General features: G+C 53.2%; 6 protein-coding genes across 6 annotated transcripts; 1 reads left to right on the top strand and 5 right to left on the bottom strand.

Annotated features, from left to right (window-relative positions):
• Nucleotides 1–1,130: 1,130 nt before the first annotated feature.
• Nucleotides 1,131–5,941, bottom strand: J7T55_011534 (transcription mediator subunit Med12; the record flags this gene model as incomplete). Its single annotated transcript, XM_053135534.1, has 3 exons — nucleotides 1,131–4,346; nucleotides 4,404–4,608; nucleotides 4,662–5,941. 3 exons carry the CDS (start codon nucleotides 5,939–5,941, stop codon nucleotides 1,131–1,133), a joined length of 4,701 nt encoding a protein of 1,566 aa, XP_052999341.1.
• A 5,049-nt stretch (nucleotides 5,942–10,990) lies between these two features.
• Nucleotides 10,991–11,868, bottom strand: J7T55_011533 (dihydrofolate reductase; the record flags this gene model as incomplete). The annotated part of the gene is made up of 2 exons (XM_053135521.1): nucleotides 10,991–11,712; nucleotides 11,775–11,868. The coding sequence occupies 2 exons, from the start codon at nucleotides 11,866–11,868 to the stop codon at nucleotides 10,991–10,993; spliced, it is 816 nt and encodes a 271-aa protein (XP_052999340.1).
• Nucleotides 11,869–15,907: 4,039 nt separating this feature from the next.
• On the bottom strand, nucleotides 15,908–16,357 carry J7T55_011532 (uncharacterized protein; the record flags this gene model as incomplete). The annotated part of the gene is made up of 1 exon (XM_053135510.1): nucleotides 15,908–16,357. One exon carries the CDS (start codon nucleotides 16,355–16,357, stop codon nucleotides 15,908–15,910), a length of 450 nt encoding a protein of 149 aa, XP_052999339.1.
• A 986-nt stretch (nucleotides 16,358–17,343) lies between these two features.
• Nucleotides 17,344–18,117, bottom strand: J7T55_011531 (prp38 family protein; the record flags this gene model as incomplete). Its single annotated transcript, XM_053135499.1, has 1 exon — nucleotides 17,344–18,117. One exon carries the CDS (start codon nucleotides 18,115–18,117, stop codon nucleotides 17,344–17,346), a length of 774 nt encoding a protein of 257 aa, XP_052999338.1.
• Nucleotides 18,118–18,705: 588 nt separating this feature from the next.
• On the top strand, nucleotides 18,706–19,435 carry J7T55_011530 (uncharacterized protein; the record flags this gene model as incomplete). Its single annotated transcript, XM_053135488.1, has 2 exons — nucleotides 18,706–18,757; nucleotides 18,828–19,435. 2 exons carry the CDS (start codon nucleotides 18,706–18,708, stop codon nucleotides 19,433–19,435), a joined length of 660 nt encoding a protein of 219 aa, XP_052999337.1.
• Nucleotides 19,436–20,040: 605 nt separating this feature from the next.
• On the bottom strand, nucleotides 20,041–20,350 carry J7T55_011529 (uncharacterized protein; the record flags this gene model as incomplete). Its single annotated transcript, XM_053135477.1, has 2 exons — nucleotides 20,041–20,256; nucleotides 20,324–20,350. The coding sequence occupies 2 exons, from the start codon at nucleotides 20,348–20,350 to the stop codon at nucleotides 20,041–20,043; spliced, it is 243 nt and encodes an 80-aa protein (XP_052999336.1).
• Between the last annotated feature and the right edge of the window lie 4,500 nt (nucleotides 20,351–24,850).

The raw sequence follows: 24,850 nt of genomic DNA, 5'->3' as shown, positions 1-24,850 counted from the left end.
GAGACAAGATTCTCTACCATGGACAAGGCCTCAATAAGTGCTGGGGATAATCGACAGAAGAGAAACGCAAGAAAGTCGAGAAGGCCCTTGCCGTTGACACCGTACTTGGGGAAAGAGAGATAAATTTGACTGCTCAAAAAGATATGAATAGAGCTTTAAGTAGCCGCACATGTTTTGGACGTTGGTTAGGGGTGTCACATCCAAAGAGGTAGTCGTTTACCTTGTGCTTATCGAAGCATCCACGTGCTCGCACTATGAGCTTCACTGTATACCCTGACTCTGCGATACACGGTTAGGAAGAGCACAGCAGCTCCATCATCAGTTACTCCGTGAGATACGGCAAAAGGATGCCTTTGATCTCCATTTCCTTAGCGAATTGTGCCTGTTTATCAAACCCCATATGTACAGAGCACAGTCACATGGGCACCCTCCAGAAAACAGAATTAATAGAAAACGAGACATCGGGAAGAAATGGTTCAACACGTCGCCTGATACCAGATAGAATCGCCTTTGCTGACGTCCAATCGCCCGAAGCATATTCACTGCCCGCTCCTTCACGTGAATTGCTCGGCCCAATCCAGCTTTGTACTTGCGTACACGGTGAGCCGACCGCACGAGTAGAACAGTGGGGTCCGACGTCCATCAAAGCAAGCACGATTCAATGGCCAGAGAAAAGATTTGTCCCATCATGGTATCTCCGTCATATTATGAAGTATCAAGTTGACTAGAACCCAGTAATGGGCCCAACAACAACCAGGAGCCAAACGCCGAGGTCCATCAACAGTGAGGACGGCACAAGAGAAGTCCGTCCGCCTGCGTGGCCTATGTTACAAAGGAGAATGCGTCCAAACATGTATGAAGTGGGTTCCCGATGATCCCAACCGCCCCAGTAATGCTATGCACCCGTCATCCCAGACTTGCCTTCCACCACCCCAAACAAACAAATGAGAAATTCAGGAAAACTGATCATGACGCCGTAATTTCATGAACGACAGTGTGTATAATATGCACGCGCGCCTGCCATTGAGAAATCGGAAATCCCATATGCATGGTTCATCCACCAAACATGCCTCCCATCTAATAAATAACAAACGCGCTCTCCTCTCCCTCTCACTTCCTTCAGGTGTTCTTTAGTGCAGCTTGATGGCTTCGAAAAGCGTCAAGCTCAAGCTTGTATTGTTCTCGCCCACGTTGGATGTGGGCTCGTTCAGGATTTCCCATCTCTTGAAAGTGAACGCGCTCAGCTTCTCTTGCCCCTGCCCACCTGGGCCGACGGCGTTGCCCCAGATGTTGCCGCCAGCAGCGCCTACACCGAGGAACCCTGCGCCACGCGGCCGTTGCTGCTGAGCTTGCTGGCTGCCCTGGCTGCCCTGGCTCTGCGGCTGCTGGGGCGTGGCCGGCTTGTCCTTGTGAGACAGCATGAAGTTCTCAAGTGGCGCCGGTGTAGAACTAAAGATGTACTTGAGCCGTGAGTCCGAAAGCGCTTCTTTTAGGACGCGAACACACTGCTGGCGGATCTCTTCGGATAAATTGTCGACCAAAATCAAGGCGAGGTCGAAGACGCGGTGGATGAGATACACGGCCTGATTTGATGGCACACGCGGGTCGCAGGTAGACAGCGATACTAGGCCATCAAGCTCCTGTATTATCCCAGACAAGACAAGCAACGCTCGCCCGCGGACCTCATTGCATGCCTTATTAGCAGCGTCGTGGACATGCGCTTGAAGTGTCAGGTACGACAACATGAGTGGGAGCCAGTTGACGAGAATAGTGACTTTGACGTCCGACTCAGATGGTAACGCCAAGAGCTCCCACAGGTCAGCCAGCCGGTCGACTGTAGCAGAAGCAAGCTGAAGTGGTGACCGAGATCCCATCAGGCCACCACGGCCGATTGTGTCGATGACGGACAGCAGACTTTCTGCCGCAGCAACACTACCAGGAGGGGGTTGGGGCCGTTCCTTGGAAGGCAAGAGGTCGAAGAAACGAGTCTGTGCTCGGTTGAGCAGGTGCTGGGTGATCTCGGGACTGAGAGTAGGAAGCATCCCTGTCCACGTTATGTTGCGTGCATCGATGGCGTTGTCCATGGCTTTTGTGAAAATCTCGAGCTGATTGGCTTGCCGATCCTGCGCGGTGGCACTGGAGGTGTCGGTGGACCCAAAACCTTGAGACAGCTTCAATTGACAGAAAGGCAAAGTAAGCTCGTTCGCGAGTCCAAGGACCTGGTCAAAGGTAATTTGAGTTCCTTCGGAAGCGTGCGGGAGCAGAAGCCGTGTTGTGATGTCGTCCATCATCTGCACCACGGCTGGATCCGCTGTTTTCATGGGCAACAGCTTGGGCACCACAGCTTGATCAGAGAGAACAAGCGTTCTGAGGAAGCAGAGAAGTCGACCTTGAGCGCGGGAGTCGGCCAATGGAGCTGTCTCGGACCCTCCACGAGCCTGGAAAGTACAGAATTCCGTCAAAGCATTACGCACAAGGGCGACCAATTCCTTGAGGTGTGACTTTGGTGCCTGGTTTTGCAAAATTTTGAACCGATATATCTCCTCCGGCGTCAAGAGCTCTTTCGAAGCTGGCATAGTCAGCATCTCTAGCACCTCCTGTACGTATGTCGACAGCGGCCCAGAAGTTTTACCAGCGGGGTAAGGACTCCCCGTAGCAGACGCAGCATCTCCCGTCGTAGTCAGGATAATAGAGAGGTTGAGACATCCCACGCTGATCATGAGGGGAAATATTCGAGAGAGGGATGGCCGAGTCTGGGGGTTGCGAATTCCTAGAACCCATTTGGTCATGAACGAGTCGAAATGCTGCACGTCAAAATGCCGCAACCTCGTAAGCAGGGAACTGTACGCCCGTAGCCTCTCATCCACCGTGCCCCAGCATGCCTGGACCTTGGGAATGATCTTGTTCAAGAAGCTGTTCATTGTAGTGCGATCCATGCTCGTTTTGTTCGCAAGCCTTTTTTCGATCTCGTCCAGAAGCTCGCCTTCCTCGTCCTGGATTCGAGCGGCCATGTTATCACTGACGGGTGAGGACGCGTCGACCGCACTGCTCCGATCGTTGCGAATAGTCTCATTGAGATAGCTGACAAGGGCTTCTTGCCCTGGTATCCGAGGCGCTAGTATAGCCATTGAGGTCAGTAGAGGGCGTGTCCCGGCGAGACCCTGTATCTGCTTGATGTTTTCGAGCCTCCCCAAAAGGGTATCAAACAGACCCTTCGCGACATTGAGAGCTCCAAAGACTGGGAGATGCAAGTTCAGGGTATCGGCGGAAGATGATAATATGTCAGCATCGTAGAAGCCCGTCGTTGTCTTCAGAAGATCCGCCAAAGTTTGGAAATCCTCTGCGGCTTCGAGAACGGATCTGACACCGTTGAACGTGGTGACGGGAAGTTGAAGGCTCTCCTTCCCGGCTAGTTGGCCTTGCACCATTCCGTGTACGTAAGTTCGTCGGATAAACTGGCCGATCTCTGTCTTCAATGAACGACTGCTCAGACTGACCCTTTTGCAGAGTTTGCCAAGAGGGATAGCGCTACTTTTCGGAGCAGGGTTCCAGTGAAGCCCAAGGCTGCTTTTGATGCAATTGATGGCCATCTCTTGATCCTTCGCCTCATCTTCCACACTATATGATGCTCTCCCAAGCATATTAGCACGCATACTGCTCAGCGATGGGGAGAGGGCATGAAGGGGTAGCTCGACAAGGAGTCGGCTGCTCGCAGGCCCGTCTCGCATAACGCTGTCCGAATCGTGCAGTCCACCGCGGGCTATAAGCCACTGAACATAAATAAGGGGGTCAAAAGAGCCAGAGTGGACAAGCTCGGAGACCAGGTGATACAGGGACGTCTTCCGTTCAAGCTCCTCCAGTGGATCGGAATTCATGAACTCCAGAACTGCAGCAGTCGTGTCCAAGCCAAAAGTCATCCACGTGGAAAGGAGGCGACATGTAACGTAGACCCTGGCCACACCAGGACGGTACAATGAGGTACACCACTCCAGGGTTGTTCTGGCAAGTGTGCTCTGGTCTACTGACATGTTCCAGCATTTTGTCGGTAAGTCATCTGGCATCGGCGTCTGAAGAGTCCCATCAAGCATCTTGACCATCACGTGCCGCGTTGCAGGTGGTGCCCGAACGCTAGACACAAGCTGCTCATTGCGTGCGTGTATCCCTCGGTACGCCGCTTGAACCATCTCGTCATCCGCAGGCAAGACTGAGGATAGGGTATCCCGATGCTTGGCCCATGTTGAAGGAGAGATAAAGTTGGTCGCGCTTGAGATCATCAACGTTTTTAGCAAAATTGCAATTCTCGATGACAGGGGAGCCAAGATGTCATGATCGGGATGATTTTGAATCTGTTCTCGAGGTCAGTCACGGTCTCGAGGTGATATTGTGTGGGGGTGTGTCCTCACAGTCGTGTTCTGGTTGAGCAGGGCGGCAACAAGGCGCCGACCATATTTTCTAAGCCTCAAGAGATCTTTCCAGTATATCTGTGTGACCAAGAGCCACATGGGCAATTTCGCTTGGGAACAATTCTCGAGCCCAGAGACCAGCCATTCCATGTAATGCTCGCGGTCCAGGAGATGCTCGGCGTATAAATGTGTAGCAAGGCGTAGTCTGTAGGACGTCAGCGCGCACTCGCGGTACGGAAGCAAAAGAGGAGTACTCACGCATAGTTGACTTTGGCCTTCCATTCGGCATCCTCAAATGACGACACAACACCATCGACGAATTGTTCAACGAACATGGTCCAATCTCGCACCCACTTGGCCTCTCCACCCATAACAACGGCGCCGTTGACGCCCTTTCGCTTGAAGGCCCTGACCTCATTTGCTCCCACGCACTTGGCCAGCCAGACAGCACGATCGGTCGGGATATTCTTGTTGAGGCACTGTTCCAGGAGTCCCTTGCCCCTGATGCCATGCGGTATTGTTCTGCTCAGTCGGCGAAGTGAGGTCGTCGGGTTGGCAAGATCCTTGAGCCAGGCCTCCCTTTTTGTATCCGTGACGGTCACACGGGGAGGCGGCTTGAAGGTTGAAGCAGAGTTGATCTGGCCGTTGTGTCGTCTTGACCCGAGGATGCCTGTGAAAACGGTTGAGAGCGCGTACAGTCCGCTCTTGTGTTTCAGACTGGGGAATATGGCACCCTTGGCTGACGAAGTCTCGGCCTGCGCCACGGGCGCCTTATCAAAGAATCCGGTTTGTATAAAGGTCTGGGTGAAGTGGTCTTCGGGGCCGTCGCCGGTCCATGGGTTAAAATCTGCGTGCGCAGTCGGAGGCGCGGTTGAAGCCCCGGCTCTGGACGAAGAGTCGGCCTTGCCTGAGCCGTTGAGCACGAGATAGCGAGGCGCGGCTGGCGGGACTTCGACAGTGTATGGCTTGGGGCGGATGTCCTTTTTCACCGGGGCAGGAGCTGGCGCGGCCACATCCTTCTTCACATCGGGAACCACGAAGCGCGTGCGACGCCTCGGCATGGGTAGGGGGTTGTTGTCGTTATCTGCAGTCGGAGCGCCCCTCGAGGTCTGGGGACTGCTCATATCGCCCAAGTCGGATACGTCGCCGGACATGCTTGGTGCGGCAGGCCTCGAGGGTGCGAAGGACTTGAAGGGGTCGAGGGCGCCGGCGCTGGTGGGAGACTCGATGAAGCCGGAGTGTGTGATGCCCTGGTTCGACAGTTCCAGCCTGAGGCGTGAGCCACCCCTCCGCGGGGTCCCGTACTGTGTTTGTGTGGCATTGCTGTTCTGGCTGCTCGAGTCGGCAGCGAAGTCTGCGGAGATGTTGCTGTTGCTGGTGGTACTGTTGTTGTTGTTGTTGCGTATGGGAGAAGAGGGTATGTATTGGGACGAGAGCGTGCGCTGATGGGCAGGCCGTTGCGACAGGGAGCTCGAACCGCTGAGGGATCTCGAGGGGGGCTGTCGCTGGGGGACGCCCATCGGGGGTCGTGAGGACATCGCTATGAGAGGCGTAGGGGCGCCATCGAGATGGAGTCGGGTCGGCGATGAGGTCGGGCCAGGTGGGGAAACGGCGGGCGAGTGGCAGATGGCCCGAGGAGGTGATGGGAGTGACGGCGAAGACCCCGGAGATGTCTAGGAGCTATGGCTTCTGGTGGGTAGGCTTCCGGGGTTGTATTAAGCGCCAGTGCCAGGTGCGAATCGCAGGAGATGAGGCAAAGGCCTGGGGCTCAGGAGAGCGTGCCCAGGACTGCTGATGGATCGAGAACAGAGGAGAGCCCGGCAGGCCAAGGAGGAAAAGAAAAAAAAATAAAAGGACGCAAGCAGCAATCCGAAAATGGAATGCTTCGGTTGTGGCACAGAGGGTGAGGTTGGAGATAGACAGTCAGATAGACAATAGACCGTCAGACAGACAGCCAGAGAGACAGACACAAGACGGTTCGGTCGTCTGAGGTTGGCAGGTCGTCGTCGGCCTGAGGTTACATGGGGGTAAATTGGGTAAGCTTGGCGCAGAAGAGCGTTGGTTGGCTGTTTGGACCTCCTGGGCGGGCGGATGGCGACTGGCGACTGCAAAGTTCCAGGATTGGCAAGGTATCTGGACCAACTGGGGATGTCCCAAGGTTCCGGGGCTCCAGGGCGAACCAGGGCTAACAGGGCCCCTTCGGGATCTTGTCTCGTTGGGTGGTGGGCGGACGGGCGCGCCAGACGATCTGCGGGTTGCGCAGGTGTGCGAGGTAATCGGAGAAGGGGGGGAGTATCCGTATGATGACTGACAGATTATTGATTACTTACAGGCAGATAGACAAGAGACAGGCCGGGCACCCCATCCATAGACTACAAGGCCCAGAAACTGCCTGAGGACTGGGGCAGAGCACCCAGAGCACCCAGCACACCCAGCAGTCAGGTGCCCAGGTAGTGGATTGCGAGGGCAAGCTGCAGGTAGGTACTTGGTGGGTGCCACTGGGGCCTACGGGAGCCACCTGGGCAGAAATGGTCTGAGATTGGCGAACATTGCCGCGGTCTCATGAGTCGAGGGCCCCGTCCAAATCCGTCGTCACGATAGAGGGAGAGTCAATCAATCAATTAATTCATCAAGCAATCAAGCAATCAATTAATCAATCACTCAGTCAGTCAATCGGTCAGTCAGTCACTTAGTCAATACGCCAACCAATCAGTCTCTCAGTCTGTCACTCAGTCTCAGTCTCAGTCTCCTCTCCCGTCGGTCAAGTCATCAGCCATCAGCCCATCGGGATATTTTGCAACTCTGCCCGTCCTGCCTGGTCACTGACTCCTTTTCCCACCCCGTCTGATTCGCCAGGTCTCAGGCCCATGATGGTATGCGTCTCTCAAGTTGCTTCTCGCTTCTTCACGAGGTTTGTTTCTCGCGGAAAGCGTCTTGCCGCACCACTCATCATCAGCTGAACCTTGACCTTGTGGACGGCCATGTCCCGAAGCGGGCAACGAGTTGCCTCTCTCCCCGCCGCCCCCTCCCCCCTTCGATGCTGACTACAGATACGGGAGGGTTCAAATTGGAGCTCAACTTCAAATTGTGCAGCATATCCCATCCAACGCAGTACTTTCTTTCCAACACCTTGACCTTGGTCTCAACCTTTGGCGTGGACAAGACCAGTCATCCCTAATTGTTTGTGACTGCCCACCTATCGCAACTACACCGCTCGCTGCCTTGCTCGTCCCGTCACCAAACTATCGCAATAAGCTTCTCGCTTCGTGCCCCTGGCTGTTTTGACAGAACCTCCCGCCGCCTTGCATCCCTGGGCCTAGGGCCCTGGCTCCTCGGGTTGTTGACAAACCTTGCCCCCACCGGCAGGGCAGAGGCTGACACTCGGCTGATCATACTACTACAGCGCTGGTCGTCAGCCACGTCTCTGCACCCCGTCGGGCCCATTCCGGGCAGCAAGACGAGTCCATACGGGTCTCTCGGTCGAGCCTTCATCTCCGTCATTGCCCCGACCTGTCGACTAATGCTGAGGTCATCAGCATAAATATTCCGGGCCTGTCGTTCAATCCCCCGGCCTCGCCATTTTCGCCAGTATTACACATAGACTATGTACTCGCTTTCCGATCCGGGAATGGTCTCTAATTGGCAAGGCCCGCTTTGCCCTACCACCGTCATGCACATGCAATCCACCTGCCAAAGCCCTGCCATAGCCTGCCACGCCTTCTATCTCTGTCTCGCGTTCTCCTCGGCACGCTCCAGCGCGCCTCGGATTCAAGAACGTGGTCGGACTGGTTGATGACAGTGAACCCAGGGAATCCGTTCTCGGGACTCAGCAGTTCCATTTTACCCGGCCCCATGCGCGTGCTAGACAGCGACCTGGTCTCCTCTCCAGTGTCTCACACCACAAGATTCTCAACCCTGGTGGAACAAGCCGCTACGCTATATCATCGGTCGTGCCAGACTCAGGACGGGTGTTCGCCTAGGCCGGGCCAGGCCAGGTTGGGCCAGGAGGGAGCAAACTGGTTTGGCGCTGGCCTGAGTTGTGCTTGCGAGGCTGGAGCTGTGTTCTGTTCCACCTCACTTCCGTGCGCCCCTCCAACACGCTAACTGACAGCCTGTGTGACTGACGGCAATCCCGGCTGCTGCCACTTTACCATCTAACCCCCTGGGGCCGCCATCTCACCAGATCTAGACCCCACATGGGCGTGCCGCTCTAGGCTCTTTCTGACCGTAGTGGCCCCGAGATGTCCCACCCCTTCTGGGAACCGCCTTCCGAAGTCCCCGCGTCGAGCGTCGCGGCACAGAGTGCCAACCCGGCTAATATCTAACCGGCCAAGGGTTCCCGAACGCCTGCCCAAGATCTTTCCGCATTGCGAACCACTCTCGTGCTTGACTCTATTGGCCCTGCAGCATCTTTTGGCTTTTTTATTTTACTCCGAAGCTCTGATGCCAGACGAACCATCCCTAAGGTTTCCACCTGGGCTGAGCAGTGGCGGATTGTACAGTACGCGCTTCCTGCGACGTGTGCCTGCGGCCTTGCACATGCATAACAGACAGGGAGGCTGTGGGCCCGCGAGAAAGAAGAAGAAGGAAATCAAATGTGAGATATCATCAGTCGACTGTGGTTCAGACACTGCGTCGCCAAGAACTGTGCCAGCCCATTCCGGGCCTGTGAGCGTTTCTGAAGGCCTCCCAGCTACGACGAACTGCCACGTCCTTGCTTATCAGGCCAATATCTTGATTTGTGACACGCGGGCGAGCCCCGAACACCATCAATGCCACGACCGCGGAAGCCACCTCCTCCCGTGCATCCCGGGGGTTCGGCCGATATGACAGCTTCGCGTGGTCCAATAAACCATGCTGCATTTCCAAAGCCTATAGCTGGCGTCCAATGACATCGAACGTCACTCTTTTAAACTCCGAACCAGGTTTCCATCAGGGCTTGCGCTCTGACACCGAGGCTTACTCAATTCACACTGTCTTCCAGACGATGCATGTGTAGGCAGAAAATCTTCCGTGGAAGTGCGTCAATTTTGTCTGATTCATTAGCTGAAGAAAGGTGCTCGAGGTGATGTTCTGCGGCCTAGATACAATGCCTCAAGCAATCCGCCCCAAGACAACACTGCTGAGAAGTTATCAGTAGTGATGTTTTGTATTTCTGAGGGATGCCATATGTGTCCTGTTCGTCGTCGTTCAAATAGGAGCACCAATAGTAGCATGCCTCAGTATCGTGCCAAGATTTGTATGAAGGAACACTCCTGGGCTCTGTTCGCTCTGCTCGCTCTCAGATTGGAGGCTGAGCCTACTAGAACCGCCTTGGGCACAGCTTCGATGAGACGAGTTTCTTTTAGAGTTTCCCTTTCTTTCTATACTTTCGTAGCACTACAGATTTCTTCGGCAAAGTCTTGGCTTAATTCCATACTCCGTAGCAGCAGGCAAATGCGATATCATCACCAGCTATTATAAACAACTTTGAGTCAAGATCAGACTAGACAACGAAGGGCCTATTACTTACCCGTGGTCTTCGCAAGACTAGACTCTTCGTTACAGTATGCATATTTGATACAGCAGATCAAGACACGGTTTCTAAGTGACTACTTCTTGGTCGTGAGATTGCTGCGAAGCAAATGCCGAGGGCTTCTTAAATTGCCACTAGGCAGGCCTGAGCTTGTCGCCTAAGTAGATCGGGTCGAGCCGTAAGCGCGCGGGCACCCGTTTCGGGTCAGCCGGTACAGTAAATATTATTGTCGTAGTGCCAAATATTCGTTAGTTTGAGAGGAGGGTTTGATAGGCGTCCGTGCCGGGATTCCTTTTGATGTGAGTTTGTATGATCTTCTAGCTCATCAATGACCACGTGAATCTTCGTGGTTGAGAGAGCCATAACTTGCTGCGTCGCATGTAAGAATGTCCGGATATCTGGGACACTAGACCGTTTGGCTGACCGAGAGACTGCCCGACTGACTCGGGGTCCATAACAGGATCCTTTATTTTCACAGACTTCAGTTGATATGTGTCTCGGGAAAAACTGCGCTTAGACTTAATATTCCGGTGCTAATAAGTGACAGGATGAAAATCCCTCGGCCTGCCTGAAACCGGGACCATTGAAACGAGAAAGATTGCTCAAAGAGTCGCTTATCATGGAAAGACCGTCCAACATGCATTCTCAGCTATTCTTTTCTGTCCCTCGTCGCCTGCCGCGAGCGTATTAATGGGAATGATCAGCCCTAACGCTCGGGTTGCGTTGCAACACTGCCCATATGGAGGCATGTTGGAACCAAGGCAGAAATGCCGAAGTCACGCTCTCATACGCCCGGGGTAGATAAGGAATTAATTGGATCCTAATCTAATTATCGGTCTATCGTCTAATGATATATCTATGCCTCTAATCCTCCATTCCTGTTGTCTATGATGTAAAGCTACACATGCCCCGATTTGTGACGAAACACATCTCAGATCGTTGGCGTGAAGAAGTTGATGATGAACTAAACAGGCGGCTGAGGCTGCTGTTCACATGTCGAAATGGCCTGGACTGAACACGGCCGTACGTAGCAGCCATACCAGGGAGTCTCCACAGGCGCGAATAGCTGGGGTCAATATGTCGCACTTGCTGCCGCAGCCTTCTCCTCCTTCTCAAGCACGTTCTTCAGGAAGCCAGTCAGCGGGGCCACCCACTCTTTCCTCACAGGCACGTGGTGTCCCCCAGGATGCACAAAGACCTCAGGCTCAACGCAGAGGTCCGCGAGGGCTCTACACCTGTCCTCCTCGACGACGGTATCCAGGCTGCCGAAGAAGTGGCACGTCGGCGTCTTGATACCACCCTCATACAGCCAGCCGACGCCTGCGCCGGGCCGCGCGATGAAGCCCGAGTACAAGACGCAGAATCTCAGCGGCTTGCCCGCGTTGGCCTCGCGCAGCCGCAATACCCATGCCTTCTGCGCCTCGTCCTCGGGCAGCGCTCGGTCGGGTTCCATGGCCGCTGCGACGAGAGCGGCGACGGCGGCGCCCTGGCTGAAGGCGAGGACGCCGTCGACGCCACCGGCCTCCTTGATGGCATCGGCGATGGCGCACATGCCCACGTCGAAGCCGCGGTAGGGGCCGGCCTCCTCGTCATGGTAGAACCAGCCGAAGGTCTCGGGTATCTCCTCGCCTTCGGCGCCTTCGCGGGGCTGGAAGCCCGGGATATCGGAAGGTTGTAGCCGTTGCGGGCCGGTCGGGTAGATGCGTGACGCGTTCACATCGGGCAGCGCCTTGGCTATCAGCTTGGACATGGCGCCCGTCTTCGACCGGAACAAAGGGCCGGTCTGGGCATAGCCTTTGGAGCGAAAGGTTAGCCAGCCGTGGAATGTAACGCTTTAAGATAAACGAGGCACATACCGTGGAGCATAAGTATCTTTAGCTCTTTCTTCTGCGCGGGCTTATCTTTCGCATTCTTATCCGCGGCCGGCTGTTTGGTTTTGTTTGCAGACATGATTAAACACCGAATAGTATGCCTTCGCGACAGACGCAAGTAAGTATGTAGATTATGAAATCGGACCTCGCGGGATATTCGCATGAATTTCGAACAAGTCAACCTGCGGATCTCGTTCGAGGCTGACTCAGAGGAGTGGAATTAGTAGAAGTTGTTAGTTAGAGGCCCAGTGCACGGACCGCCGAAATAATCCTATCACACCCGTCGCTGGCGGCGTCGAGGATGATGTGTAGCGGTGACAACGACTGGATGGCTTGAAATTAATGGTTTCACATGTATTTACACACGATGATATAATTTATGAGTTTGTTGACTGGCCAAGGCGGCCGGCCACATGCAGCCTGGCTCCTAGCTTGTCTATCGAAGACAAGAGCTGATGGACAGTATCATACGATTCTCGCGCTCGCGAGCGCTCCGAAGTGTGGGCCACTACTGTGGACTTTTCGATCGCGGCCGGAGATATGGAATCAGAGCCTGTGATTCAGTTCCACAGCTTGATGAGCCAGTCAATTTCTGTCATGCTCGGTATCATATCGGACACAACCACAGTTGGCTCTGCAAGGTCTGAAGGACGCGGTTGCGTTTATCTTGACGTCTAAATTATGGAGACAGAGCTCTCTTGATAATAATCTATGTGCTGACACACTTTGCAGTGAATCAAATCATGGGAAGGTCACCTTAATTTGGTTTGTTATCACACTTTTGTATTAGAGTACCCTGTTGCCTACATAGCCTGGTAAAACCCGGCAAATCTGTTGAGTCCGCAAAATCTCCTGCTTGAGGCTATAAACTCGACCCAACATGCGCCACTACTCTTTAGCATTTCAATAAATGAAAAGAAGAGAGTACAAGAATGAACACAATTAAGCTATAAGGAATTAGAAGACTTGAGCAACTTCTCATGCTAGGTAGTGCCCGAACCCTAGAAGCTTAGAACTTGCCCGTGACAATGCTGATTTCCATGCCAGAACGTGCTGATGATCATGCCGGTTCGACGCATGCGTTGCATTAGCTCTAGTTACCAAGTACATTTGGACAATGAATATAGTTCACCTCCTGAAGACCCAGATATGCTCAGTCTCACAAGGTGCCGTCGAAGGCCATGGTCCAAACAGTTCATTTTCAGCCAATTTTGTCAATTTGAAAGGAGTGCTACGGTAGCAGTCCACTGCTGAGTTCTGGTTTGAGAAGTCAAAAGCTTCGTGCAAGGATGACTGCACGCTCTAGTCTCAAGACGTCCCGCGGCGCCAAACATTTCACAAGCGCAAGGACAAAGACAAATTTTGCACTAATTTTCGAATTATTCCCCGGGCTTCACTACTCAACGCGCCGGATCGCAGAGCGGGAAACTGATTCAGCCCCTGTCTCTTCGTTTCGGAATTATACCATCAGTCCAATACTTTCTACCTCGTTTCGAGATATGGTGAGTAATAAGTTGAAGGAATAATTTAATAATCAGTATAGGATTTGTTTTTATTATTATACTTGTAAAATAACCAGGAATGTAAGACATTTTGAACCTTAAATGTACGTTCATCCTGCTAGCGATGAGGTGGGACGAAGAGATATGGGAACAGGAGGTGCATGACATTTGGCATAGCCTGACCCCGAAGTCTAAATTCGCACATCTTGAAGCTCAGCAGCAGACCAAAGCACATTCGTCGGCAAATATCAAAGCTTTTGAAATGGGTGTTATATATAGATGTTATCTGAGGTGATGATGGAGTTTATTACCAGGTGGTTTTCCATAGACACACAATATTGAAACTGGGACTAGTATATCCACAGGAACATCATACATTTAGGGAGGTGGAGGGCTCTGGAACATCACTTAATATTGGTACTGGAGACAAAATTGCAGTCACATGGGTACATACTGTTCTTGGCATTGTGTGAGTATTGTTGGAATTAGTTGGCGAGAAGCAAAGGGCTATGACGATGCTGTCACAGGTCCACCTTTATGAACCAAATTGCTCACTCAGCCACCGGGTCATTCGGGTCGAATCAGACTTCCCAGCTCTGGCCACCGCAACAGCTTGAGTATCTCGTAGTGTCTCCAGACTAATCAGCGGCGCTGATAGCTATTCGAGGACGTCGACAAACTCCCGGGCCAAGACAGAACGATTCTGTAGCATGCTCCTCGTCAAGACCACAACCGCTGGAGATGGACACCCTTCACCCCCAGGATGGACCCTATTGAAATCCAAGATTCTGACCGGATGCCATGGCGAAGGACGTCGAAGGAAGACAACATTCCCAATATGGCAGTCAATATACTGCATAGGCATGGTAAGAGACGTCTCTAGGTACAGTACGGCTTCGATGATGCTGGCCACGACGTGACAGAGCAATCCAGCCGGTAGAACGACTTTCGGCCTGTGAGCAGGATTAAAACTGCTGACATGTGTGATGGGGTCCTTCAAGGTACCGCCATCAGCCCCTTCCATCAAAAGCAGGAACTTCGTGGACGTTTTATGTCCCGCCACAATCTTCTCACCCAAGTTACCAACGTACCGCATGATATTGGGATGATTCTTGCCAGCTCGCCTAAGGTTGTCAAATTCTTCTACTGTTATTCGCTCGATCACTGCAAGGTTTGATCCACTGCAATACCTGTGAGTTTTTGGGCTCGAAATCGTGGAAACGAAAACGTATTTGTCAGCATCACTTTGCACCCTAAGAGGTGTCGACATCTCTTCGCTATCCTACTTGCTGCCAATGTCTGTTTTGAGATTCTGAGAACGTGGCATGAGTTTGAAGGTCAATTATTCAAACTTTCTCTCAGTCGCGTCGTATGATATCAAGGTATCCCATTCTGTCACGCATCTAGGCACCCGGGTATATAATTTGCACAATGTCTTCTAGGTTTCTTAGAATATTTCATACCAAGGTCAGCTATAAAGCATGGATAGTAATTATTGGAACAAGAATACTTTTCTCCTGTGGCCACTGACAAAGACGTCCAAGGCATCTAGCTTTGATTAAGTAGAGATGCCTTTGTTTTTCGGTTCCCAGCATACCTCGGATTCTTACTTGACCACCTTCTGCAATGTCAGAGAACTATCTTCCGGGCATTCTTTTGCTCAACACCCTCAAAAGGTTCGTCTAGCAAATACTATCACAAAAGAATACAAGATTAGTCGATCTAGGTAGAGCTAGTGACAATTGTTCTTTGTCATTTTCAATCTCAGTACGCGTAGGCAAGCTGGTCTGACTCCCGGTTGAAGGGGCATAGCCTCAAGACAGGCAGATACTCTCCACATTTCAAACAATATATGACCGCGTGTCTAGGGATACAGCTCCCCATTATCCAATCAATTATGAATTTACCGTCCATACTAGTCTACTAGAAAAACATGGGAACAACAGCATGCCAATCACTTGTAAACAGAAAGTTGGGCATTTCAAATAAGTTTTGCGTTGGTATATGCTCCCTATGACGGAGTTGGGATGAATATGCTTGGGTAGTTCCAAGGTTTCCTGATTCAATTGTTTATGAATCTGGAACTTGCAATGAATTACGATCAGAGCCGGTAGGCCTAATTTATTTCCATCTTGAGCCCACATTAGAGCAAAAAGGAGCCAAACAGCAGAAAGATCCGAGGACAGGGAGCGTGAGAGCCCAAAATGCCTGGTCACCACCAGCCAATATCCTGTTTGTCATCATAAGATGATCTTGGGAGGGCAAGCGGGCATTTTGGGGGGTTCTTCAATACGTATGATATTACGTGCTAGGCACAGGTGCATCTGTTTTTATTATTTATTTAATTGTCATCTACGTGTGGGAGTAAGAAATAAATGTCATGAGGAACAATCATGATTCATCGAGGATGAGCTACTAGGCCCCACAGGTGTTGGAAAGGGTATCATCGTGTATTCACCAGGAGAACAGAGGAGCGCAGAACAGCTCCCGCGCAAAACGTTTGGGTACGCGAGCAAGCAAATACCAAATCCCCCAAAATACCACAGTCTCAAGGTCGCTTTGCTTGTGCGACCAGACAAACACCAAAATCTCTACCATGCCTTCATCTCCATTCCATCACACAGCACGTTTCCCACTCAAGCCCAAGGGATTCTGAGGCGTAGTCATCTTCGCGCCCCTGGCCCCGCTCTTGTCCTTGATCGAGTTCCCAAAGTCCCCTACCCGGCCGCCGGCGGCCCTGCCACTCCCATCAACATACCTCCCCGCCGCCCCGACCTGTCTCCCGGCGTAATTAGAGTAGCTGCCGATCTGCTGGCTTACGCCCCGGCCTACACTCTGTACGTATGTGCCCGCGGCTCGCGACCCGTTGTTCGTCGATTTGCTCGCGCTCGTCCCCGAGTTGCTAATGCTTCGCGCGACGCCGTCGACCCTGCGGCCGGCTGCGGTGGCCGCGTCTTGAATGGCCTTGCCGTTGCTGTTGACGTAGTTGCCTACTGTGTCGCCTGCTGACCCGATTCCATTACGGATCTGGCGTTGAATAGAGGGGATTAGACCCTCGTTCGGCATGATAGCAGGAGTGAGGGGAGGCTATTTTGGCAAGAGTAGAGCGTCTCTGTGATTTGATATTCACAGAGCTTGGTAAATGAAGTGTTTTAATTGTGGTTTAATTGAATTCCTTGTCAGATATCAGGTCAGCCACAGATCTGCGAGCCTGTGCTGCCGTCTTGAACGTCAGCTTGAGGGTGTGTGGCGAAAAAACAGGGCCTGGGATATGACGTACCCTCCCACCAGCCACTTCCTCTCTGATTGGATATATCGATATATTAAACATGGTCATTAGTGCAGTTGCAGTGAAGTAGTCTACTGTCAATGTTGATACAGGTGTTTTCTGCATCATCATCCCTTTATGGTATACAAGATGTGCATTTTGTGCTTCGGTTGATGAATGCGAGGTTGCGGGGGCCGTGGTGCCATTAATGTTGAGGATCTATCTAGCTCATCGCTGGCTCATCGCACAGAGTATGAACTCTGCCAACTGCTCATATGAGGAGACAGTTCGCCGGAAAGATCCATTCGAATGTCTCTGTCGATAGGTGTGGGGGTATTGTTGCGTCAGCGAGCATTTGTGCTTGGCACACGCTAAGCACACACTGCACCGTCGACGAGAGGGAGGTCGAAAGTGTCACAAGATGACATGTCTTTGATTTGGCGCGGCTGATCACACCCAGTGCAGTGTTTCGAGGAGGTAGACATCCTGGACGAGCATGATCTGTCAAGACACCTCGAGAAAGTTGCCGTGCCTTTTCTGAATCGCGAGGTCGTAAGGTCGCGAAACCAAGCCAGTGACATCGTCCTAGTGTACTCATCTCTACAATGAAGATGGGGCGGCATGGATACTGCATTGCCGGCCTTGTATATCGGTGATATCAGGAGTTGTGTCGCCATGGTCATGGTGGGTATGTTCAAGCTCCTTGGGTGGGGCGATATAATCTGAAGCCGTATCATGCGACTACTCCAGCGCGTTGTTGGGGAGGCTTTTGTATACTGCGACCTCAGGGGGTTCGGTCTGGGCTCTGAGGTGTTTCTTCACGATCGATCTCCATCTGGTCTCGCGCTCTGTCCTCATCATCTCTATCATCTGTGTCCGACTCGCTTCTCCTGTCATCCTCACTGCCGCGTCCATTCGCCACCTCTTCGTCGTCTTCCTCAAGCAGGTCCTCCAGATCCCCCAATGGACTAATCCTTGGCTCCAGCTCGTCAAGATCTTCCAACAGATCCCGGCTGGGCATCTTTAAGAGACTTGTGCCGCATACGCGGTCTTTGACCAACAAGTCGTCCACGAACTCGTCAATGTACGTCAGGCTCGTGCCAGCCCTGCCTTTCCGCCTCAGCTTTCTCTTGTCCTCCAGGTACGGCTCCAGCGTAAGATAGACGTCCTTCGCCCGCCGTGTCAGCCGGATGTAGAAAGCAGCCAGGGCTCTCAGATACTTGAATTTGTCGCCGCCATACTCCAGGTACTCTTTCAGTATATCATCCCCAGGCGCCAGCTGCAGCAGCTTGAAGGCGAGGCACAGGAAAGGCGTCGGTTTTTGTGTGCTGCCGTAGGTTCCACCAATGAAGTACACATGGTCCACCACTCGGTTAACAATGTCAGCCTCGTTGACACCGAAGCACTGCTCCTTGTAGAAGTAGCTGTCGACGATTCGCTCGCGCACAGCTTTCTCCATAACATTGGCTGGGTTCAGCCCGTTTGGAGTCAGGCGGACATCGCCACCGCGCTCATCGAGGAAACGCCGCTCATCGGCACGGTGGGTTCGTTCGGCCATTCGGTCGAGGGGGGGCGAGCTCGAGCACCTTTGTGGGAGGTTGGTCGAGGACGGATTCGAGAATCTGGCCCGGTGGTATTGATCGATGATTCTTCCCGGGACTCCCAGGTCGAAATGTGGCTGGTCTTGCCGCAAGAGTCGAATTCGTCGCGTAGTGGGTGTTCACAAGCAGCAGGTCTTGAATCTCTGGTTTGGTCAAGATCGATGGGATGAGCGCAATTTGCTTCCCCGGACTTTCAGATGCAAAATGTTGGAGCTTTTGCAGACGCGAAAGCTCCACAGCGGAAAGGGTGGGTGGGCGGCAGGTGGGATGACGGCAGGGTACGCGGGTACAAGGATGTCTCCCAGTATGACGCTTATCGATAGCGTTGCCCCGTTCAGTTTGTTTTCCTGCTGCCCGTTTCGGAAAGTGGAGCAATAAAACGGCTTCCCGACGGCTCCAACGCGGCTGGGAATGGATACAAAGTACATACAGCCTGTGCTCTCCCGCCTCGAGTCCGTTTCTGGCTTGGCCTGTCTCTCAATTGTTCTGCACCAGTACTCAGCTTCTGCCGCTCGAGCTAGAATATATTTACTTATTCGATAACCATGGTGCTTCTCACATCGTCGCAAGTGTCTGTTGCTATCTCCTCAGCCATCGGTAGGCCTTCCACACCCCCAGCTCGCTGCTCACGTCATTGTCGCCCGACCCAGGACTAACGCAACGACAGTCATTGCTTTTACCACAGCTCTCTTCCTCAGTGGCTACGTGATTCAGCAACGCACAGTAGGGCATCTACGCGCTGCAATAAGGCCGAATCCTTCGCCTCAGATATACCTCCCCGACCGGTTTAGGCAAGACACCACTGAGCTCGCAGACGGCACGATCGTCGTGCTTGACGAGTACAACCGACCTACCAGGCAGCGCATTGCTGTGTCTAATGAACCTGGTGGCCAGAACCCCGCTCTTTACGAGGGCGGGGGTGGCGAAGTGGCGGTCGATGTGAAGGAGGAGACCGTTCCAGAATCATTGGGCGAGCAGCAACAGCAAAGAGTACTTGCGATTGAGAAGCTGCAGCAAGAAACAGAAGATGCGGAGGCACATGGGCGGGAGCAGCGCCAAGAAGAGCAACATGCACCGGTGGAGACGAAGCCGCAGCCGGCTCCATGGGAGGTGAGGGCAGAGGGCGAGCAAACACCGAACGAGGATACCGAGGACCCGAACGACGGGACGAAAAAGCCTGTCAGTAGGGCGGAGAGGAGGAGACTGATCAAGGAGGAGATCATGAGGCTGTCTCAGGGTGATGAACCTGTGTATTACCAGCGACGGCTGTATTGATCTGTCCATGGCCGCACTGGTTTTCTAGCTATGAAGATCGAAGATTTTGGAACTGGCCAGGTTGTTGAGTAGCCCCAAGGATCACTGGCCAGCAATTGGGAAAGCCGGCGTTATGTTTACGTTCCCTATATATAGCATTGCGTTCACACATTGTCGAAGCAGATCATCACGACGCACACGATTAGATATGTCCGAGACCAACTTGCTTCAAATTCAGTCTGTCTGATGCTCACATCTATACCCAGAGTCTTTGTGACTCTTCTGGGGAGACCTTGGTCCCTATCCTGGCTCCAACTGACAACTACGGGCCACCGCAATGCCGCTGAATGCACACCAAATCCCCTACAGCGCCGTATAAAATTACCATGCAGTCCAAACACCAATCCGCCGTGCCTCATCACGGTTCCCAGTCATCACCGATAACCTCGGGTTGCAGAAGCTCATGGGGGTACCCTTCGACCCCGTTACTTTTTCCGGCCCTTTGATGTCAAAATGAGCCCCGGTACGCCATGTGTTTCTATGATTTTGATCGACGATCAACTAGGTGTACGTGTTGTCGTCATGCTTTTGTGAAACGTATATCAGGTAGGTCCTGACTGTGCTGATTATCTGTGTCGTGACGAGTCCACTCGAATCGACCTGCTAGAGCCATCGTGGCTTCGGTGGTGGTGTTTCCTCGGTGCCTCAACGGCGGAGCTGCTCTTGCGGTACTTGTCCTCAGGCAGGATGCCGTCTGTGAGGGACGCGCCGCTCTTCAGAGCAAGGCAGAGCTTGCACCGGTCGCCGAACCGGTTGACAACGTTGTGGCAGTTGACAGAGCCCTAGATGAAAGATGTCAGTTTTGGCTTACCAAAAATTTGAGAACACAGACTCGAGTTTGGAACTTACGTAGTAGTTGGCACAATATGAAGACATGTTGATTAAGTGATATTTAAAAGACCTCGAAATTGAGTATTCAGATCAACTGAACGCAAGGTGGGATGAGGAGGTAGAGTCGAGGGGATGACAAAGGCGATGTACAAGGCGAGATAAGACTATTGGGTTGGCCAAGGCTTGAAAAGCTGGTGGTTGAAGTCGGCTCGAGTCGACGAAAACGTTCAATGTTCGGCAACTTTGGGTTGAGCAACTGATTTATCTTGGGTCAAGGACAAAGAGTCGAGGGAAAGGGAAAAGATCAACCAGCGAAGCTTTATATTTCTTTCGACTCGAGCTATAGAGATATGGTGGTAGTGGGCATGGCCACTCAGAGCTTAGTGACCGGGTAGTCCAAGACAGCTCGACAAAGCAAACAACTCGCAAATCATGTTCGAAACCCCGAGCTTAAGCTTCGTCCCTGCCGGCCCCTGGCGAGCCCAGGGTAACCCGTCTTTGTCAAGACGCATAGCAGAGGTTTATCTTGATATTTGACTTTTGCAGCTTCGTATCTTCCCCATATCATTTGCGCTGAACCGTTACAACGGTGGCGCGGCATAGCGGTGCAAAGATACCCGCCCTCAGACCTCATCTCGTCCAGCTACGACGCTTGTCCACGGTTCAGCTTTGATGGATCGGATCTCCTTCACAACCAAGATGCCCACCCCAGCGCCAACCACCTCTTGTGACCGCTACCAAGGCGGCTGGCAACACTTCGGTTGCATGAGAGTCGGGACGGGTACTTCTCCCCGTGCGTTACCAGACTTGTGTGAACTTAACACGGACCGAGACTCGGCAGCATTGCGGAGCACAGAAGGAGATATTCTTGGAAATGACACAGCACCTCTTGCCGCCTGTCGTGCCCGGCCATCAATCAAATCGTCGTATTGTGTGCTCGTTCCAAGGTTGTCGATGGGCATGAAATTGCCCGCCGGCCAGACTCCTCCTTGGGACATGGTGCCGAGAAGGGGAGTTCCCGCACCGTCTGAAGGTTCTGATCAGCTACCTGCTCAGTTTCGCCTCGAGTTTCGTCGGTTAGCGAGCCGAGCAGATCAGGACAGGCCTGCACCAGCCGTTAAGACTGCGTGCGGCACTGTGGCTTTCCCCTCGAGGTACCTATGTAACCCAGGACTGGGTTGTTGGAAAAGTCTGGTTTCGAGAAGGTCCCGCACAAGGAGGGACAAGTCAGAACTACCATAGGGCCCAGACTTCTCACGGTGCAAGGAGCGTCCTGGCGGCTTGCATCACAATCGACGACTGGGCTGAACCCAGCAGACCGGGATGGAGTTCCGAGCCAGTCAGGTCTGAACGTCAGGAATCAGGACGGTTGGACCGGCTGGTGCGGTGCAATGCAGTGCTGAGAGGAGGCTGCAGCCCGCTACGACGTCGAAACTCTTGTCCCAGCCCGTAACATCGAATTCGACACCAGCCTTTCGCCGCGTCTGTCCGTCGAGAGCGAGCTAACAATGCAGATAAGCCGCAGGTCGATGCTGGCGCGAGTGGATATCCCTTGATTCCTTTGACTACAGCCGGTTCGGTGGACCGATATATGTTCGTCTTAATTATCTCATAGTGATACTTGGCTATGATCACGGCATGCCACTACGGATACATTAGTTCTGTCGCAACGCTCAACCGGCAGGCGAAATGCCTGGACATCTGGGCCAGTTGTCGAGTGATAATATGCATGAATGCGCAGCAGCCCGATCTCGTCTGGCGGCTTCACATTCATGAAGCTTGAGCCTGTGAATCTCGGTGCTCTGCCACTGCCACGTTCAATTCGCTGACACGCCTGGCTCTGGTGGATGATACTAAAGACAGCACACGCCGGTAGTTGCAGGCCGGCGAATGGGAGCCAAGATCGTCAATAATAGTTTCTCATCGTCCCGATATCCGGGACAGTGGCAAGTCTAGACTGGCATCAACACACCTTCAAGTCGAGGCCAAACCCAGCGGCAAACAACAATGATATCGCCCAGTCAGATATAGGGACTACGGATGCCGAGACGTCGGTCCACTCCTGCTCCGCACGATGCATCTGGACACAGCGGTTCAATCTGTGACAGTGACTGTCTGGTACCGCTAGGATCCGTCCCTGAAGCAAAAATATCCGTCCCGTTCCTCACAGGCTGGACAGGCCAGTGTCACACCCCTAGCACCAAGGACTAGTCCAGCTGTCTAGTATCTCTAGCATCTGGTCTATAGGACCTATAGCGGCTCTAGCACGTCAACTGCGAGACTAACAGGAGGCTGCCGTCAGATGCCGCCGGAACTGTCAGGGTGTCAGGTACAACGCCTCTTGTCTGCTAACGCTGGCCTGGACTCCCTTGGCCCCGCTACCAGGTACTAGTAACCCAACGGATTGAGTTGTACAAACGACGACTTCCCCAACATTCGTCATGGTGGCTTGCATGCGCACACACGCACACGACATGCACGCACGCGTAAGAACGTGCATGGCAGAGGCAGGGAGGGTAAAGGCAATTCCAACCCCCCCTTTCGAGCTTACCTGCGCCCATCTCACCACGTTTTGATCGCAAAGATTGTCGGTTTTCCCAATCCGGGATACGACAGCATAAGATGCCGGATCAATGATATCTACTGTAATCTCTAAAGCGTGCCACGTCGACAGAACCTGTTCGTTACTCGCCGCGGGCAAAATATCTGGGCTAAGCAGCTCCTCACATCGGGCATGACTCTAGCCCTCGCTCCCGAACACACCGGTCCCCCAGGTCTTCCTCACTCCCACAAAGCCGGTCGAAGCTCAGGCGAGACCAGATTGGACGGTCTTCTGCTGCAGACTCCTCACACACCCTCCCCGACCCGACGTGCATTTGCGGCAGTCTGGATAAGGTTACCCGCGGAGACTCCATCAGTCATGTCAACGACGGGAGACGTATCAGAGCCGCATCTCTGAGGTGTGGAAGGTGTGAAATGTGGCGCCATGGGGCATGGCGTGCAAGTGCTCGTCTCTCATGCCCAGTACCGTGGCAATCCAAGGAACTTGGCTGCAGCCAGCTGGGCTGAGCAGATTCAGTTTCCCATTTGGCGGACCGAGACTGGCCCCTCCCCATCGCGGAATGTGCCACAACGAGCGTCCTCCCGCCCATGCGTCGAGGATCTTCCCTACTGCCTCGCACGGGTGTCCCACCGCACGGTGCGGTAACCATCCAAGCAACGCCTATCAATGCTAGCATGCATCTCTATCCTCCATCTTGCTACGCGCTCAGTCGAGGCCCTGCCTGTGAAACGAAACAAACACCCGGCCTCTCGCTCCACAGTCCTGTGGGCGGGAAAGTTCGGGCGGTGTCGCGAAAGGTATGCCACAATCATGCTGGCCACGCTTGCGACTAGCGACTAGCGAACCGGTACAGCAAAGCACACAGCATGCACTGGAATTAGAGTTGGCAGATCTACAGTGGTGGTCGAGGCCTCCTTGGCGATGGGGGCAGCCCTGACTGCATGCTGCTAATGCAACACCAGTCAATAATACAACGGCGGACGAACAATTGATTGCGATGACGGAGGTCGTCATCAAGCTCGGATTTCCAATGCCCTCATTTCTCTATTCCTCATTGCCAGCCGGATGTGCACTCCCCCGGACACACCGGGCGTCGCCTAGCTTCCCGTATCAGTATTTGTCTGCACCGAGACGCACATGGCCCTTGATTCTGAAGCCAATCCCCAATTTGCGATCTCAACACTACGGACGTCACAGAAATCCTCCGGCGCTCTTTGACAGTTGGATCCACGGCAGGGATGTGATTGATTCTCGCCGGCCCTGCTCACGTTTGACAAAGACATCAGACGGTTCTAACCACGATTCCAATACATGATGTGCGACCGTTCATGCCTGATGGGGGAAAGCATACATTCGAATGTATGATCCGCAGGGCCTTCTTCCAGTTCCTTTGGCACCCACAGGCGAACCGAGCCGGGGTGTCGTCTGATCCCTCGCAGCTGCGACCCATCTTGGTGATCCCCAGAGAGGAGGACCCTTTGGATTCCAGAATATCGGGTCCACAAGATTTATTGAGGGCGTGGCACAGCCATGCGGTTCACGGGTACGAAGGTGTCCACCGTGAAGGAGGGAGCCAAGGGAAGTTTCGCGTCCCGAGTCCATGGTAGGCAGTGTATTGGGATACCTAGGTACGCATGGGGCAAAGAGTATCAGTGTACCTGTTGCCCAGCGAACCGCAACCTTTATTGTAGACTAGTACACAGACACATGTTCCACAGTATGTAGCCCGTCTGCCCGTTCGACAGACCATGCTACCACGCGCAAGGAGATCCAGGGTCGCAGTGAAGGGCCATAAGGCAGCAAGCCCGAGTCTCCTGAGGAAGCAGGGCCCAACACGAGGCAAACCTGAATGACGTCCGAATTACATCCCGTCATGCCGAGAGGTCCCACCCAAAAGCTTCTCCCTCCACGAGCTGCAAACACGAGAGGCAATGTGGCTCATCTTGCTTGATTGCGTACATGCGTTGGAAAAAAATAGACAG

This window comes from Diaporthe amygdali, assembly GCF_026229845.1.
Source record: "Diaporthe amygdali strain CAA958 chromosome Unknown NODE_2_length_3802984_cov_64_841326, whole genome shotgun sequence".
NCBI lineage: Eukaryota > Fungi > Ascomycota > Sordariomycetes > Diaporthales > Diaporthaceae > Diaporthe > Diaporthe amygdali.
The sequence above is the reverse complement of the archived record's forward strand: the minus strand, read 5'-3'. Positions and strand labels throughout refer to the sequence as shown.